The following is a 16,315-nucleotide window of genomic DNA, read 5'->3' on the forward strand; positions in this document are numbered from 1 at the left end:
AGTAAGGCTGGGCTCTGGCAGTTCCTCCAGCTTCAAATGGTCATGGTTTCTGTGTAGCACCAAAGATTCTTTTTGATTTGAAGGTTAATAGATTTCACTGGGCTTCCCTGGTGGCTCAGATGGTAAAGAATCTGCCCGCAATGCAGGAGACCCAGGTTCAATCCCTGTATCATGAAGATCCTCTGGACAAGAGAATGGCACCCACTCTAGTATTCTTGGGTGGAGAATTCAATGGACAGAGAGGAGCCTGGTGGGCTATAGTCCATGCGGTCACAAAGAGACCGCCACTACTGAGCGGCTAACGCTTTCACAATTCACCCATCACTCTAGTCTCAAGTATAAATTCCTCTAAACCATCAACAACCACATAGTCTGATGGGACCAAGCAGCACTATAGAAATAATTCTAGAAAATAACTCAGCTCATTTTCTAGCATCTCTGTGGAAAATACATTTTTAAGTGCTTCTACAGACTCAGAACGAAGGCTGTTGGGAGAGATACCAGATCAAGCAGCAAATTTCCTCGATGGGTCTGGAAGCAGTCCAGTCTAATTCTCATACGACTTAAGTGTCCTAGAATATCTTTGCTAAAGAATTATGTTCTTGCAATTAGAATATTAAGGTCCCTGTTGTATATGTGTTTCCTGAGTAGATATGTGTGAGATCTGATTTGCTTCTCATGACCTGCTGTCTCTGAATTTCCTACTAGACAATGAAAACGATCACAAGCAAGTGAGTGGACAAGAGCTCTCATTTCCCAGGTAATTTGAAAATCTGTGGGCTGTGAATGTCAGTGGTGACAGCAGGAGACCTCAGATCCAGAGAAAAATAGAAAGTACTCTATGTAACTCTCTCATCTATTCATGCAGCAGCAAGTGTCTCTTTAGTAGTGTTGTCTATTTATGTTTCACAAGTTTGTGCGTTTCAGTTTTTCAATCCTTCAAGTTTAGTAATGTACAGTGAGTTGTCCCAGGTGAAATAACTAAACCTGGGAGTTCCTGTATTCGTGTGTTTTCTCCTGAGTGGTTAAAGTAGGGTGAGAGCCTATGGGTCTTACACTGGCTTGGCATCAGCATGTTGGTAAATATTTGATTTCAAGGGAGGAAAATCGAACGATATTCATATTACAACAAAATATTGAAAAAAATAGTTCTTGAAGGCAGAATATCTAGTCTATACCTCCTTTTTCTCCAACTCTGAAAAACTGATCTTGAAGCTATATTTGTGCCAAGAAATATTTTAAAATTGAATGGAATAGAGTCCAAACTCAAACACATCTTTAACTTCTTAAAAGCTGTGTTCACTTGGACACAGGATATCCAGATCAATACAATCTGTGCAGAAAAGTCTGAACCACTGTCCCTGCCTTCTGTGTGTGCTGGGGGTGGTGACGTTAGCATGTAGGGAAAATTCCATCTCCTCCTTCAACCGCTGGTTGTGTGCCCAGTGCCCAGAGAACCTGCTGTCTCTCTCCTACCCCATGGCACCCACACTCCACTCCACATCAGGAGGAGTTACTTCCCTCCTTAAGGGGACTGCCCTTTTGCTTTCTGTGAGCAAACTCAATGCCTGTCATGAAAACCAGCCAGATAGCTTGGGGTCGAATCCTCTTAATTTTCTGTCATCCCTTCTCCACCTGACACAGCGTGAACTTGCTGGATGTTGAAAAGAAGGTGGTGTTCCAGCAATCCCAAGATGAATGTGTTTCAGTACCTTCCACTCTCCAGGAAGGTTCTGCCTGCAACCAGCCTTCCAGTGATGGAAAATTTGCATTTGATGAAGAGAATGTGGAGTCTGCCATGGATGGAGCCTGTGGTTGCTCTCATGCTGAAGAGGATGAAATTTCGACTGGTCTCCCAGGTAGTCTTCGATATATCTGTTAGTCTACTCTGGGAGAATGATCCCGTTTGATAGACCCTATGCTTCCATACTGAAGCCTGATTTGAACCAGACTCTATAGTTGCATTTAAAATGAGACATTCTATGAATGAACTTTTCTAAGTTCCCTGTCATGGTTGTCCCTGGGGTAAACCACTCTACCCAAGGTGGTCCAGCCAGACTCACATGAACCTTAGCAATTGTGGCACAGGAGGTACAAAGGCTTCCTAATTTTGAATGAACCTCTTATCTCACAGGAAATGCTTTAATTGTCATTTCTGGGTAATGTCCCTGCGTTCCTACACCTGTCCAAGGCTTTTTGCAGTCTTGTTTATTTCTTTGGAGATGTCACGACTTTCGTTCACGTCTGTCAACCCATAGCCTCTCTCTTTTCCTTGGACTTATCTTGTTCGAAGTTTCTGATAGCAGAAGGTAATGCGCACTGTCATTTTTTGGTATGTTTCTCTGAGGTAACGGAAAAGGCAATGGGAACCCACTCCAGTACTCTTGCCTGGAAAATCCCATGGATGGAGTAGCCTGGTAGGCTCCATGGGGTCGCGAAGTCCATGGGGACACGACTGTGCGACTTCACTTTCACTTTTCACTTTCATGCATTGAGAAGGAAATGGCAACCCCCTCCAGTGTCTTGCCTGGAGAATCCCAGCGACGGGGGATCCTGGTGGTCTGCCGTCTATGAGGTCGCACAGACGGACACGACTGAAGCGACTTAGCAGCAGCAGCAGCAGCTCTGAGGGAAGACAGGGCCCTGGAACTTCCCAACCTGATGAATGGCCTCTGTTTGCAGCTTTGAGATTCATTTGACTTGATGGTGTGTGGATTCCACTCCCATTTAATCTCAGTGTGAAATCACTTATCCCATTAATAAACAACATTTCAGATGAAAAAAGCCTGAGTATTATAGCAGGCTGAGGATATAATTAAGTTGTTCCCCAGGAACTGTGGGGAAAAGGATATATTTAGCTGTTTGCACAGACTGGGGATCAGGATACTCTGCCGATGACATATCATATCAAGGAAATTTGTCCAATGGCTCAAGAAGGAAACCCAGTGCCTTCTTCTGAGGCTCATTCTAGGGCCTCCTGGATTATTTCTGTCTCAATAGCCTGTTACCACATTCTGAAGATAGGCACAGGATTGGGCGTTTTGGAAAGGCATTTGCCTGACATAACTCTTCTGTTAATTTCTTTGCAGAAAACCAGAATGGTCACGATGACCTGAAAGGAGCAGCGGTTGTGGCCCCGAGGTAATTTTGAATATCTGTGGGCTCCTGTACAGTGATAACCTCTGCAGACCTCTGATGCGGGGAAAGACAGAAAGTGCTGAATATATTGTGTCGTCAGTTTTGCCCACCACTATTATTCTTTTTCATAATGTTCTCTGCTTTCACTGTGGTACTTATATTGTTTCCAATTTCTTATTTACTGGTCAAGTTTCAAACCCAAGTCAGTCGACCCAGGTGAACTAAGTCAGAGTGATTTTTTTGCACTCAATTTTTATATCAGGTGTGGTTTCTAGAGTGAGATGCATATCTGCTATATGTTTGGTGTTAGCATGCTGGCATGTGTGTCATAGTAATGTCAATGCCATGTAAGTGGAAGTGTGAAAGCCACTACTCCGTGTCCCTGTATGTGAGGCGTGACTGTACCATCACAGAGAAATCTGTCTGTTCATCAGCCTGTTATTTGGTCAGACCACTGAGCACCTACTGCTTTTTCTCTCTTCCGCCCCTGTAAAACCACGCTGTGTCTCACACACAAAACAGAGTTTTCTCCCTGTCATGGATCAGACCCTTGGCTTCACCACTCAAACATTCCATCAAAACCAGATAGGACTGTACAGTTTCTGATAAGTCTTGGCTTAGTCTTTTGCCGTCCCTCCCCACCAGGTTCAACAGACAGCTGCCACAGATGATAGAGAATGGAGTCCCACAGGACTCTCTAGATGAACACTACCTGACTTACTCAGTTCTTCCTGACCTGTCAGACTCCTTCTGGCCTTATCGGAGCAATGCCATCTTCTCACCTGAGGACGTGGATGTGTCTTATGCTCGGGATGTAACCAGTGAGTATTTTCTTGTGATAGAACTCCACCTATATGCCCAGGTAGACTCTGTACGCTTCGTACTCCCCACCTCTGCGGTGCTGAGGTTTGTCATCCCTGTTGGAAGCGCTGTAGACAGTGATTTGGATGAGACTCTGTGGTAGAGTTTTAAGTACAGACATCAGGTGGGTCAGGGAGCTCTCATTCATTTTTTGGCTCCGGGCTTGTCTCTGTCACCCTGACCCCAGTATCAGGCATTTGACACAAAGCACTTGTGACAACTCTCAACCACCTCAGCTGGAAATCCACAGGAGGTGTCTGTCAGAACTCGTTTGGAGCCAGTGTGTTGTTCCCCGCAATGAGTTAAATTTTTGTCAATGTTCGTGGCCTCTCCAGAAGTGATGACAGACTTGCCTCTTTATAAGGAGAGGTGATTTCCATCATGTGTTTTACTGCGCTCAGCCCCAGTCTCCCTTTTCTCGATGTTGGCAGGTCTTAGCTAAGATGGTATCTGACACCAAGACAGACACAACTGTCCCATTGCCTTGCTTGGATGTTTCCATGAAGTAAGGCTGGGCTCTGGCAGTTCCTGCAGCTTCAAATGGTCATGGTTTCTGTGTAGCACCAAAGATTCTTTTTGATTTGAAGGTTAATAGATTTCACTGGGCTTCCCTGGTGGCTCAGATGGTAAAGAATCTGCCCGCAATGCAGGAGACCCAGGTTCAATCCCTGTATCATGAAGATCCTCTGGACAAGAGAATGGCACCCACTCTAGTATTCTTGGGTGGAGAATTCAATGGACAGAGAGGAGCCTGGTGGGCTATAGTCCATGCGGTCACAAAGAGACCGCCACTACTGAGCGGCTAACGCTTTCACAATTCACCCATCACTCTAGTCTCAAGTATAAATTCCTCTAAACCATCAACAACCACATAGTCTGATGGGACCAAGCAGCACTATAGAAATAATTCTAGAAAATAACTCAGCTCATTTTCTAGCATCTCTGTGGAAAATACATTTTTAAGTGCTTCTACAGACTCAGAACGAAGGCTGTTGGGAGAGATACCAGATCAATCAGCAAATTTCCTCGATGGGTCTGGAAGCAGTCCAGTCTAATTCTCATACGACTTAAGTGTCCTAGAATATCTTTGCTAAAGAATTATGTTCTTACAATTAGAATATTAAGGTCCCTGTTGTATATGTGTTTCCTGAGTAGATATGTGTGAGATCTGATTTGCTTCTTATGACCTGCTGTCTCTGAATTTCCTACTAGACAATGAAAACGATCACAAGCAAGTGAGTGGACAAGAGCTCTCATTTCCCAGGTAATTTGAAAATCTGTGGGCTGTGAATGTCAGTGGTGACAGCAGGAGACCTCAGATCCAGAGAAAAATAGAAAGTACTCTATGTAACTCTTTCATCTATTCATGCAGCAGCAAGTATCTCTTTAGTAGTGTTGTCTATTTATGTTTCACAAGTTTGTGCGTTTCAGTTTTTCAATCCTTCAAGTTTAGTAATGTACAGTGAGTTGTCCCAGGTGAAATAACTAAACCTGGGAGTTCCTGTATTCGTGTGTTTTCTCCTGAGTGGGTAAAGTAGGGTGAGAGCCTATGGGTCTTACACTGGTTTGGCATCAGCATGTTGGTAAATATTTGATTTCAAGGGAGGAAAATCGAACGATATTCATATTACAACAAAATATTGAAAAAAATAGTTCTTGAAGGCAGAATATCTAGTCTATACCTCCTTTTTCTCCAACTCTGAAAAACTGATCTTGAAGCTATATTTGTGCCAAGAAATATTTTAAAATTGAATGGAATAGAGTCCAAACTCAAACACATCTTTAACTTCTTAAAAGCTGTGTTCACTTGGACACAGGATATCCAGATCAATACAATCTGTGCAGAAAAGTCTGAACCACTGTCCCTGCCTTCTGTGTGTGCTGGGGGTGGTGACGTTAGCATGTAGGGAAAATTCCATCTCCTCCTTCAACCGCTGGTTGTGTGCCCAGTGCCCAGAGAACCTGCTGTCTCTCTCCTACCCCATGGCACCCACACTCCACTCCACATCAGGAGGAGTTACTTCCCTCCTTAAGGCGACTGCTCTTTTGCTTTCTGTGAGCAAACTCAATGCCTGTCATGAAAACCAGCCAGATAGCTTGGGGTCGAATCCTCTTAATTTTCTGTCATCCCTTCTCCACCTGACACAGCGTGAACTTGCTGGATGTTGAAAAGAAGGTGGTGTTCCAGCAATCCCAAGATGAATGTGTTTCAGTACCTTCCACTCTCCAGGAAGGTTCTGCCTGCAACCAGCCTTCCAGTGATGGAAAATTTGCATTTGATGAAGAGAATGTGGAGTCTGCCATGGATGGAGCCTGTGGTTGCTCTCATGCTGAAGAGGATGAAATTTCGACTGGTCTCCCAGGTAGTCTTCGATATATCTGTTAGTCTACTCTGGGAGAATGATCCCGTTTGATAGACCCTATGCTTCCATACTGAAGCCTGATTTGAACCAGACTCTATAGTTGCATTTAAAATGAGACATTCTATGAATGAACTTTTCTAAGTTCCCTGTCATGGTTGTCCCTGGGGTAAACCACTCTACCCAAGGTGGTCCAGCCAGACTCACATGAACCTTAGCAATTGTGGCACAGGAGGTACAAAGGCTTCCTAATTTTGAATGAACCTCTTATCTCACAGGAAATGCTTTAATTGTCATTTCTGGGTAATGTCCCTGCGTTCCTACACCTGTCCAAGGCTTTTTGCAGTCTTGTTTATTTCTTTGGAGGTGTCACGACTTTCGTTCACGTCTGTCAACCCATAGCCTCTCTCTTTTCCTTGGACTTATCTTGTTCGAAGTTTCTGATAGCAGAAGGTAATGCGCACTGTCATTTTTTGGTATGTTTCTCTGAGGTAACGGAAAAGGCAATGGGAACCCACTCCAGTACTCTTGCCTGGAAAATCCCATGGATGGAGTAGCCTGGTAGGCTCCATGGGGTCGCGAAGTCCATGGGGACACGACTGTGCGACTTCACTTTCACTTTTCACTTTCATGCATTGAGAAGGAAATGGCAACCCCCTCCAGTGTCTTGCCTGGAGAATCCCAGCGACGGGGGATCCTGGTGGTCTGCCGTCTATGAGGTCGCACAGACGGACACGACTGAAGCGACTTAGCAGCAGCAGCAGCAGCTCTGAGGGAAGACAGGGCCCTGGAACTTCCCAACCTGATGAATGGCCTCTGTTTGCAGCTTTGAGATTCATTTGACTTGATGGTGTGTGGATTCCACTCCCATTTAATCTCAGTGTGAAATCACTTATCCCATTAATAAACAACATTTCAGATGAAAAAAGCCTGAGTATTATAGCAGGCTGAGGATATAATTAAGTTGTTCCCCAGGAACTGTGGGGAAAAGGATATATTTAGCTGTTTGCACAGACTGGGGATCAGGATACTCTGCCGATGACATATCATATCAAGGAAATTTGTCCAATGGCTCAAGAAGGAAACCCAGTGCCTTCTTCTGAGGCTCATTCTAGGGCCTCCTGGATTATTTCTGTCTCAATAGCCTGTTACCACATTCTGAAGATAGGCACAGGATTGGGCGTTTTGGAAAGGCATTTGCCTGACATAACTCTTCTGTTAATTTCTTTGCAGAAAACCAGAATGGTCACGATGACCTGAAAGGAGCAGCGGTTGTGGCCCCGAGGTAATTTTGAATATCTGTGGGCTCCTGTACAGTGATAACCTCTGCAGACCTCTGATGCGGGGAAAGACAGAAAGTGCTGAATATATTGTGTCGTCAGTTTTGCCCACCACTATTATTCTTTTTCATAATGTTCTCTGCTTTCACTGTGGTACTTATATTGTTTCCAATTTCTTATTTACTGGTCAAGTTTCAAACCCAAGTCAGTCGACCCAGGTGAACTAAGTCAGAGTGATTTTTTTGCACTCAATTTTTATATCAGGTGTGGTTTCTAGAGTGAGATGCATATCTGCTATATGTTTGGTGTTAGCATGCTGGCATGTGTGTCATAGTAATGTCAATGCCATGTAAGTGGAAGTGTGAAAGCCACTACTCCGTGTCCCTGTATGTGAGGCGTGACTGTACCATCACAGAGAAATCTGTCTGTTCATCAGCCTGTTATTTGGTCAGACCACTGAGCACCTACTGCTTTTTCTCTCTTCCGCCCCTGTAAAACCACGCTGTGTCTCACACACAAAACAGAGTTTTCTCCCTGTCATGGATCAGACCCTTGGCTTCACCACTCAAACATTCCATCAAAACCAGATAGGACTGTACAGTTTCTGATAAGTCTTGGCTTAGTCTTTTGCCGTCCCTCCCCACCAGGTTCAACAGACAGCTGCCACAGATGATAGAGAATGGAGTCCCACAGGACTCTCTAGATGAACACTACCTGACTTACTCAGTTCTTCCTGACCTGTCAGACTCCTTCTGGCCTTATCGGAGCAATGCCATCTTCTCACCTGAGGACGTGGATGTGTCTTATGCTCGGGATGTAACCAGTGAGTATTTTCTTGTGATAGAACTCCACCTATATGCCCAGGTAGACTCTGTACGCTTCGTACTCCCCACCTCTGCGGTGCTGAGGTTTGTCATCCCTGTTGGAAGCGCTGTAGACAGTGATTTGGATGAGACTCTGTGGTAGAGTTTTAAGTACAGACATCAGGTGGGTCAGGGAGCTCTCATTCATTTTTTGGCTCCGGGCTTGTCTCTGTCACCCTGACCCCAGTATCAGGCATTTGACACAAAGCACTTGTGACAACTCTCAACCACCTCAGCTGGAAATCCACAGGAGGTGTCTGTCAGAACTCGTTTGGAGCCAGTGTGTTGTTCCCCGCAATGAGTTAAATTTTTGTCAATGTTCGTGGCCTCTCCAGAAGTGATGACAGACTTGCCTCTTTATAAGGAGAGGTGATTTCCATCATGTGTTTTACTGCGCTCAGCCCCAGTCTCCCTTTTCTCGATGTTGGCAGGTCTTAGCTAAGATGGTATCTGACACCAAGACAGACACAACTGTCCCATTGCCTTGCTTGGATGTTTCCATGAAGTAAGGCTGGGCTCTGGCAGTTCCTGCAGCTTCAAATGGTCATGGTTTCTGTGTAGCACCAAAGATTCTTTTTGATTTGAAGGTTAATAGATTTCACTGGGCTTCCCTGGTGGCTCAGATGGTAAAGAATCTGCCCGCAATGCAGGAGACCCAGGTTCAATCCCTGTATCATGAAGATCCTCTGGACAAGAGAATGGCACCCACTCTAGTATTCTTGGGTGGAGAATTCAATGGACAGAGAGGAGCCTGGTGGGCTATAGTCCATGCGGTCACAAAGAGACCGCCACTACTGAGCGGCTAACGCTTTCACAATTCACCCATCACTCTAGTCTCAAGTATAAATTCCTCTAAACCATCAACAACCACATAGTCTGATGGGACCAAGCAGCACTATAGAAATAATTCTAGAAAATAACTCAGCTCATTTTCTAGCATCTCTGTGGAAAATACATTTTTAAGTGCTTCTACAGACTCAGAACGAAGGCTGTTGGGAGAGATACCAGATCAAGCAGCAAATTTCCTCGATGGGTCTGGAAGCAGTCCAGTCTAATTCTCATACGACTTAAGTGTCCTAGAATATCTTTGCTAAAGAATTATGTTCTTGCAATTAGAATATTAAGGTCCCTGTTGTATATGTGTTTCCTGAGTAGATATGTGTGAGATCTGATTTGCTTCTCATGACCTGCTGTCTCTGAATTTCCTACTAGACAATGAAAACGATCACAAGCAAGTGAGTGGACAAGAGCTCTCATTTCCCAGGTAATTTGAAAATCTGTGGGCTGTGAATGTCAGTGGTGACAGCAGGAGACCTCAGATCCAGAGAAAAATAGAAAGTACTCTATGTAACTCTCTCATCTATTCATGCAGCAGCAAGTGTCTCTTTAGTAGTGTTGTCTATTTATGTTTCACAAGTTTGTGCGTTTCAGTTTTTCAATCCTTCAAGTTTAGTAATGTACAGTGAGTTGTCCCAGGTGAAATAACTAAACCTGGGAGTTCCTGTATTCGTGTGTTTTCTCCTGAGTGGTTAAAGTAGGGTGAGAGCCTATGGGTCTTACACTGGCTTGGCATCAGCATGTTGGTAAATATTTGATTTCAAGGGAGGAAAATCGAACGATATTCATATTACAACAAAATATTGAAAAAAATAGTTCTTGAAGGCAGAATATCTAGTCTATACCTCCTTTTTCTCCAACTCTGAAAAACTGATCTTGAAGCTATATTTGTGCCAAGAAATATTTTAAAATTGAATGGAATAGAGTCCAAACTCAAACACATCTTTAACTTCTTAAAAGCTGTGTTCACTTGGACACAGGATATCCAGATCAATACAATCTGTGCAGAAAAGTCTGAACCACTGTCCCTGCCTTCTGTGTGTGCTGGGGGTGGTGACGTTAGCATGTAGGGAAAATTCCATCTCCTCCTTCAACCGCTGGTTGTGTGCCCAGTGCCCAGAGAACCTGCTGTCTCTCTCCTACCCCATGGCACCCACACTCCACTCCACATCAGGAGGAGTTACTTCCCTCCTTAAGGGGACTGCCCTTTTGCTTTCTGTGAGCAAACTCAATGCCTGTCATGAAAACCAGCCAGATAGCTTGGGGTCGAATCCTCTTAATTTTCTGTCATCCCTTCTCCACCTGACACAGCGTGAACTTGCTGGATGTTGAAAAGAAGGTGGTGTTCCAGCAATCCCAAGATGAATGTGTTTCAGTACCTTCCACTCTCCAGGAAGGTTCTGCCTGCAACCAGCCTTCCAGTGATGGAAAATTTGCATTTGATGAAGAGAATGTGGAGTCTGCCATGGATGGAGCCTGTGGTTGCTCTCATGCTGAAGAGGATGAAATTTCGACTGGTCTCCCAGGTAGTCTTCGATATATCTGTTAGTCTACTCTGGGAGAATGATCCCGTTTGATAGACCCTATGCTTCCATACTGAAGCCTGATTTGAACCAGACTCTATAGTTGCATTTAAAATGAGACATTCTATGAATGAACTTTTCTAAGTTCCCTGTCATGGTTGTCCCTGGGGTAAACCACTCTACCCAAGGTGGTCCAGCCAGACTCACATGAACCTTAGCAATTGTGGCACAGGAGGTACAAAGGCTTCCTAATTTTGAATGAACCTCTTATCTCACAGGAAATGCTTTAATTGTCATTTCTGGGTAATGTCCCTGCGTTCCTACACCTGTCCAAGGCTTTTTGCAGTCTTGTTTATTTCTTTGGAGATGTCACGACTTTCGTTCACGTCTGTCAACCCATAGCCTCTCTCTTTTCCTTGGACTTATCTTGTTCGAAGTTTCTGATAGCAGAAGGTAATGCGCACTGTCATTTTTTGGTATGTTTCTCTGAGGTAACGGAAAAGGCAATGGGAACCCACTCCAGTACTCTTGCCTGGAAAATCCCATGGATGGAGTAGCCTGGTAGGCTCCATGGGGTCGCGAAGTCCATGGGGACACGACTGTGCGACTTCACTTTCACTTTTCACTTTCATGCATTGAGAAGGAAATGGCAACCCCCTCCAGTGTCTTGCCTGGAGAATCCCAGCGACGGGGGATCCTGGTGGTCTGCCGTCTATGAGGTCGCACAGACGGACACGACTGAAGCGACTTAGCAGCAGCAGCAGCAGCTCTGAGGGAAGACAGGGCCCTGGAACTTCCCAACCTGATGAATGGCCTCTGTTTGCAGCTTTGAGATTCATTTGACTTGATGGTGTGTGGATTCCACTCCCATTTAATCTCAGTGTGAAATCACTTATCCCATTAATAAACAACATTTCAGATGAAAAAAGCCTGAGTATTATAGCAGGCTGAGGATATAATTAAGTTGTTCCCCAGGAACTGTGGGGAAAAGGATATATTTAGCTGTTTGCACAGACTGGGGATCAGGATACTCTGCCGATGACATATCATATCAAGGAAATTTGTCCAATGGCTCAAGAAGGAAACCCAGTGCCTTCTTCTGAGGCTCATTCTAGGGCCTCCTGGATTATTTCTGTCTCAATAGCCTGTTACCACATTCTGAAGATAGGCACAGGATTGGGCGTTTTGGAAAGGCATTTGCCTGACATAACTCTTCTGTTAATTTCTTTGCAGAAAACCAGAATGGTCACGATGACCTGAAAGGAGCAGCGGTTGTGGCCCCGAGGTAATTTTGAATATCTGTGGGCTCCTGTACAGTGATAACCTCTGCAGACCTCTGATGCGGGGAAAGACAGAAAGTGCTGAATATATTGTGTCGTCAGTTTTGCCCACCACTATTATTCTTTTTCATAATGTTCTCTGCTTTCACTGTGGTACTTATATTGTTTCCAATTTCTTATTTACTGGTCAAGTTTCAAACCCAAGTCAGTCGACCCAGGTGAACTAAGTCAGAGTGATTTTTTTGCACTCAATTTTTATATCAGGTGTGGTTTCTAGAGTGAGATGCATATCTGCTATATGTTTGGTGTTAGCATGCTGGCATGTGTGTCATAGTAATGTCAATGCCATGTAAGTGGAAGTGTGAAAGCCACTACTCCGTGTCCCTGTATGTGAGGCGTGACTGTACCATCACAGAGAAATCTGTCTGTTCATCAGCCTGTTATTTGGTCAGACCACTGAGCACCTACTGCTTTTTCTCTCTTCCGCCCCTGTAAAACCACGCTGTGTCTCACACACAAAACAGAGTTTTCTCCCTGTCATGGATCAGACCCTTGGCTTCACCACTCAAACATTCCATCAAAACCAGATAGGACTGTACAGTTTCTGATAAGTCTTGGCTTAGTCTTTTGCCGTCCCTCCCCACCAGGTTCAACAGACAGCTGCCACAGATGATAGAGAATGGAGTCCCACAGGACTCTCTAGATGAACACTACCTGACTTACTCAGTTCTTCCTGACCTGTCAGACTCCTTCTGGCCTTATCGGAGCAATGCCATCTTCTCACCTGAGGACGTGGATGTGTCTTATGCTCGGGATGTAACCAGTGAGTATTTTCTTGTGATAGAACTCCACCTATATGCCCAGGTAGACTCTGTACGCTTCGTACTCCCCACCTCTGCGGTGCTGAGGTTTGTCATCCCTGTTGGAAGCGCTGTAGACAGTGATTTGGATGAGACTCTGTGGTAGAGTTTTAAGTACAGACATCAGGTGGGTCAGGGAGCTCTCATTCATTTTTTGGCTCCGGGCTTGTCTCTGTCACCCTGACCCCAGTATCAGGCATTTGACACAAAGCACTTGTGACAACTCTCAACCACCTCAGCTGGAAATCCACAGGAGGTGTCTGTCAGAACTCGTTTGGAGCCAGTGTGTTGTTCCCCGCAATGAGTTAAATTTTTGTCAATGTTCGTGGCCTCTCCAGAAGTGATGACAGACTTGCCTCTTTATAAGGAGAGGTGATTTCCATCATGTGTTTTACTGCGCTCAGCCCCAGTCTCCCTTTTCTCGATGTTGGCAGGTCTTAGCTAAGATGGTATCTGACACCAAGACAGACACAACTGTCCCATTGCCTTGCTTGGATGTTTCCATGAAGTAAGGCTGGGCTCTGGCAGTTCCTGCAGCTTCAAATGGTCATGGTTTCTGTGTAGCACCAAAGATTCTTTTTGATTTGAAGGTTAATAGATTTCACTGGGCTTCCCTGGTGGCTCAGATGGTAAAGAATCTGCCCGCAATGCAGGAGACCCAGGTTCAATCCCTGTATCATGAAGATCCTCTGGACAAGAGAATGGCACCCACTCTAGTATTCTTGGGTGGAGAATTCAATGGACAGAGAGGAGCCTGGTGGGCTATAGTCCATGCGGTCACAAAGAGACCGCCACTACTGAGCGGCTAACGCTTTCACAATTCACCCATCACTCTAGTCTCAAGTATAAATTCCTCTAAACCATCAACAACCACATAGTCTGATGGGACCAAGCAGCACTATAGAAATAATTCTAGAAAATAACTCAGCTCATTTTCTAGCATCTCTGTGGAAAATACATTTTTAAGTGCTTCTACAGACTCAGAACGAAGGCTGTTGGGAGAGATACCAGATCAATCAGCAAATTTCCTCGATGGGTCTGGAAGCAGTCCAGTCTAATTCTCATACGACTTAAGTGTCCTAGAATATCTTTGCTAAAGAATTATGTTCTTACAATTAGAATATTAAGGTCCCTGTTGTATATGTGTTTCCTGAGTAGATATGTGTGAGATCTGATTTGCTTCTTATGACCTGCTGTCTCTGAATTTCCTACTAGACAATGAAAACGATCACAAGCAAGTGAGTGGACAAGAGCTCTCATTTCCCAGGTAATTTGAAAATCTGTGGGCTGTGAATGTCAGTGGTGACAGCAGGAGACCTCAGATCCAGAGAAAAATAGAAAGTACTCTATGTAACTCTTTCATCTATTCATGCAGCAGCAAGTATCTCTTTAGTAGTGTTGTCTATTTATGTTTCACAAGTTTGTGCGTTTCAGTTTTTCAATCCTTCAAGTTTAGTAATGTACAGTGAGTTGTCCCAGGTGAAATAACTAAACCTGGGAGTTCCTGTATTCGTGTGTTTTCTCCTGAGTGGGTAAAGTAGGGTGAGAGCCTATGGGTCTTACACTGGTTTGGCATCAGCATGTTGGTAAATATTTGATTTCAAGGGAGGAAAATCGAACGATATTCATATTACAACAAAATATTGAAAAAAATAGTTCTTGAAGGCAGAATATCTAGTCTATACCTCCTTTTTCTCCAACTCTGAAAAACTGATCTTGAAGCTATATTTGTGCCAAGAAATATTTTAAAATTGAATGGAATAGAGTCCAAACTCAAACACATCTTTAACTTCTTAAAAGCTGTGTTCACTTGGACACAGGATATCCAGATCAATACAATCTGTGCAGAAAAGTCTGAACCACTGTCCCTGCCTTCTGTGTGTGCTGGGGGTGGTGACGTTAGCATGTAGGGAAAATTCCATCTCCTCCTTCAACCGCTGGTTGTGTGCCCAGTGCCCAGAGAACCTGCTGTCTCTCTCCTACCCCATGGCACCCACACTCCACTCCACATCAGGAGGAGTTACTTCCCTCCTTAAGGCGACTGCTCTTTTGCTTTCTGTGAGCAAACTCAATGCCTGTCATGAAAACCAGCCAGATAGCTTGGGGTCGAATCCTCTTAATTTTCTGTCATCCCTTCTCCACCTGACACAGCGTGAACTTGCTGGATGTTGAAAAGAAGGTGGTGTTCCAGCAATCCCAAGATGAATGTGTTTCAGTACCTTCCACTCTCCAGGAAGGTTCTGCCTGCAACCAGCCTTCCAGTGATGGAAAATTTGCATTTGATGAAGAGAATGTGGAGTCTGCCATGGATGGAGCCTGTGGTTGCTCTCATGCTGAAGAGGATGAAATTTCGACTGGTCTCCCAGGTAGTCTTCGATATATCTGTTAGTCTACTCTGGGAGAATGATCCCGTTTGATAGACCCTATGCTTCCATACTGAAGCCTGATTTGAACCAGACTCTATAGTTGCATTTAAAATGAGACATTCTATGAATGAACTTTTCTAAGTTCCCTGTCATGGTTGTCCCTGGGGTAAACCACTCTACCCAAGGTGGTCCAGCCAGACTCACATGAACCTTAGCAATTGTGGCACAGGAGGTACAAAGGCTTCCTAATTTTGAATGAACCTCTTATCTCACAGGAAATGCTTTAATTGTCATTTCTGGGTAATGTCCCTGCGTTCCTACACCTGTCCAAGGCTTTTTGCAGTCTTGTTTATTTCTTTGGAGGTGTCACGACTTTCGTTCACGTCTGTCAACCCATAGCCTCTCTCTTTTCCTTGGACTTATCTTGTTCGAAGTTTCTGATAGCAGAAGGTAATGCGCACTGTCATTTTTTGGTATGTTTCTCTGAGGTAACGGAAAAGGCAATGGGAACCCACTCCAGTACTCTTGCCTGGAAAATCCCATGGATGGAGTAGCCTGGTAGGCTCCATGGGGTCGCGAAGTCCATGGGGACACGACTGTGCGACTTCACTTTCACTTTTCACTTTCATGCATTGAGAAGGAAATGGCAACCCCCTCCAGTGTCTTGCCTGGAGAATCCCAGCGACGGGGGATCCTGGTGGTCTGCCGTCTATGAGGTCGCACAGACGGACACGACTGAAGCGACTTAGCAGCAGCAGCAGCAGCTCTGAGGGAAGACAGGGCCCTGGAACTTCCCAACCTGATGAATGGCCTCTGTTTGCAGCTTTGAGATTCATTTGACTTGATGGTGTGTGGATTCCACTCCCATTTAATCTCAGTGTGAAATCACTTATCCCATTAATAAACAACATTTCAGATGAAAAAAGCCTGAGTATTATAGCAGGCTG

General features: G+C 44.6%; 1 protein-coding gene across 1 annotated transcript in view; it reads left to right on the top strand.

The window, feature by feature from the left end:
- LOC145504748 (NBPF family member NBPF19-like) overlaps positions 1-16,315 on the top strand; it is a 363,203-nt gene that overhangs the window by 301,182 nt on the left and 45,706 nt on the right. The window contains exons 82-95 of the mRNA XM_081486054.1: positions 709-760; positions 1,645-1,859; positions 3,090-3,141; positions 3,784-3,959; positions 5,212-5,263; positions 6,148-6,362; positions 7,593-7,644; positions 8,287-8,462; positions 9,715-9,766; positions 10,651-10,865; positions 12,096-12,147; positions 12,790-12,965; positions 14,218-14,269; positions 15,154-15,368. Of these exons, the coding sequence (XP_081342180.1) occupies positions 709-760; positions 1,645-1,859; positions 3,090-3,141; positions 3,784-3,959; positions 5,212-5,263; positions 6,148-6,362; positions 7,593-7,644; positions 8,287-8,462; positions 9,715-9,766; positions 10,651-10,865; positions 12,096-12,147; positions 12,790-12,965; positions 14,218-14,269; positions 15,154-15,368 (1,752 nt within the window). The remainder of the gene's footprint in view (positions 1-708; positions 761-1,644; positions 1,860-3,089; positions 3,142-3,783; positions 3,960-5,211; positions 5,264-6,147; positions 6,363-7,592; positions 7,645-8,286; positions 8,463-9,714; positions 9,767-10,650; positions 10,866-12,095; positions 12,148-12,789; positions 12,966-14,217; positions 14,270-15,153; positions 15,369-16,315) is intronic.

The sequence above is a fragment of the Giraffa tippelskirchi genome, chromosome 5 (assembly GCF_054371585.1).
Source record: "Giraffa tippelskirchi isolate mGirTip1 chromosome 5, T2T-mGirTip1v1.2.pri, whole genome shotgun sequence".
In the NCBI taxonomy this organism is placed as follows: Eukaryota; Metazoa; Chordata; class Mammalia; order Artiodactyla; family Giraffidae; genus Giraffa; species Giraffa tippelskirchi.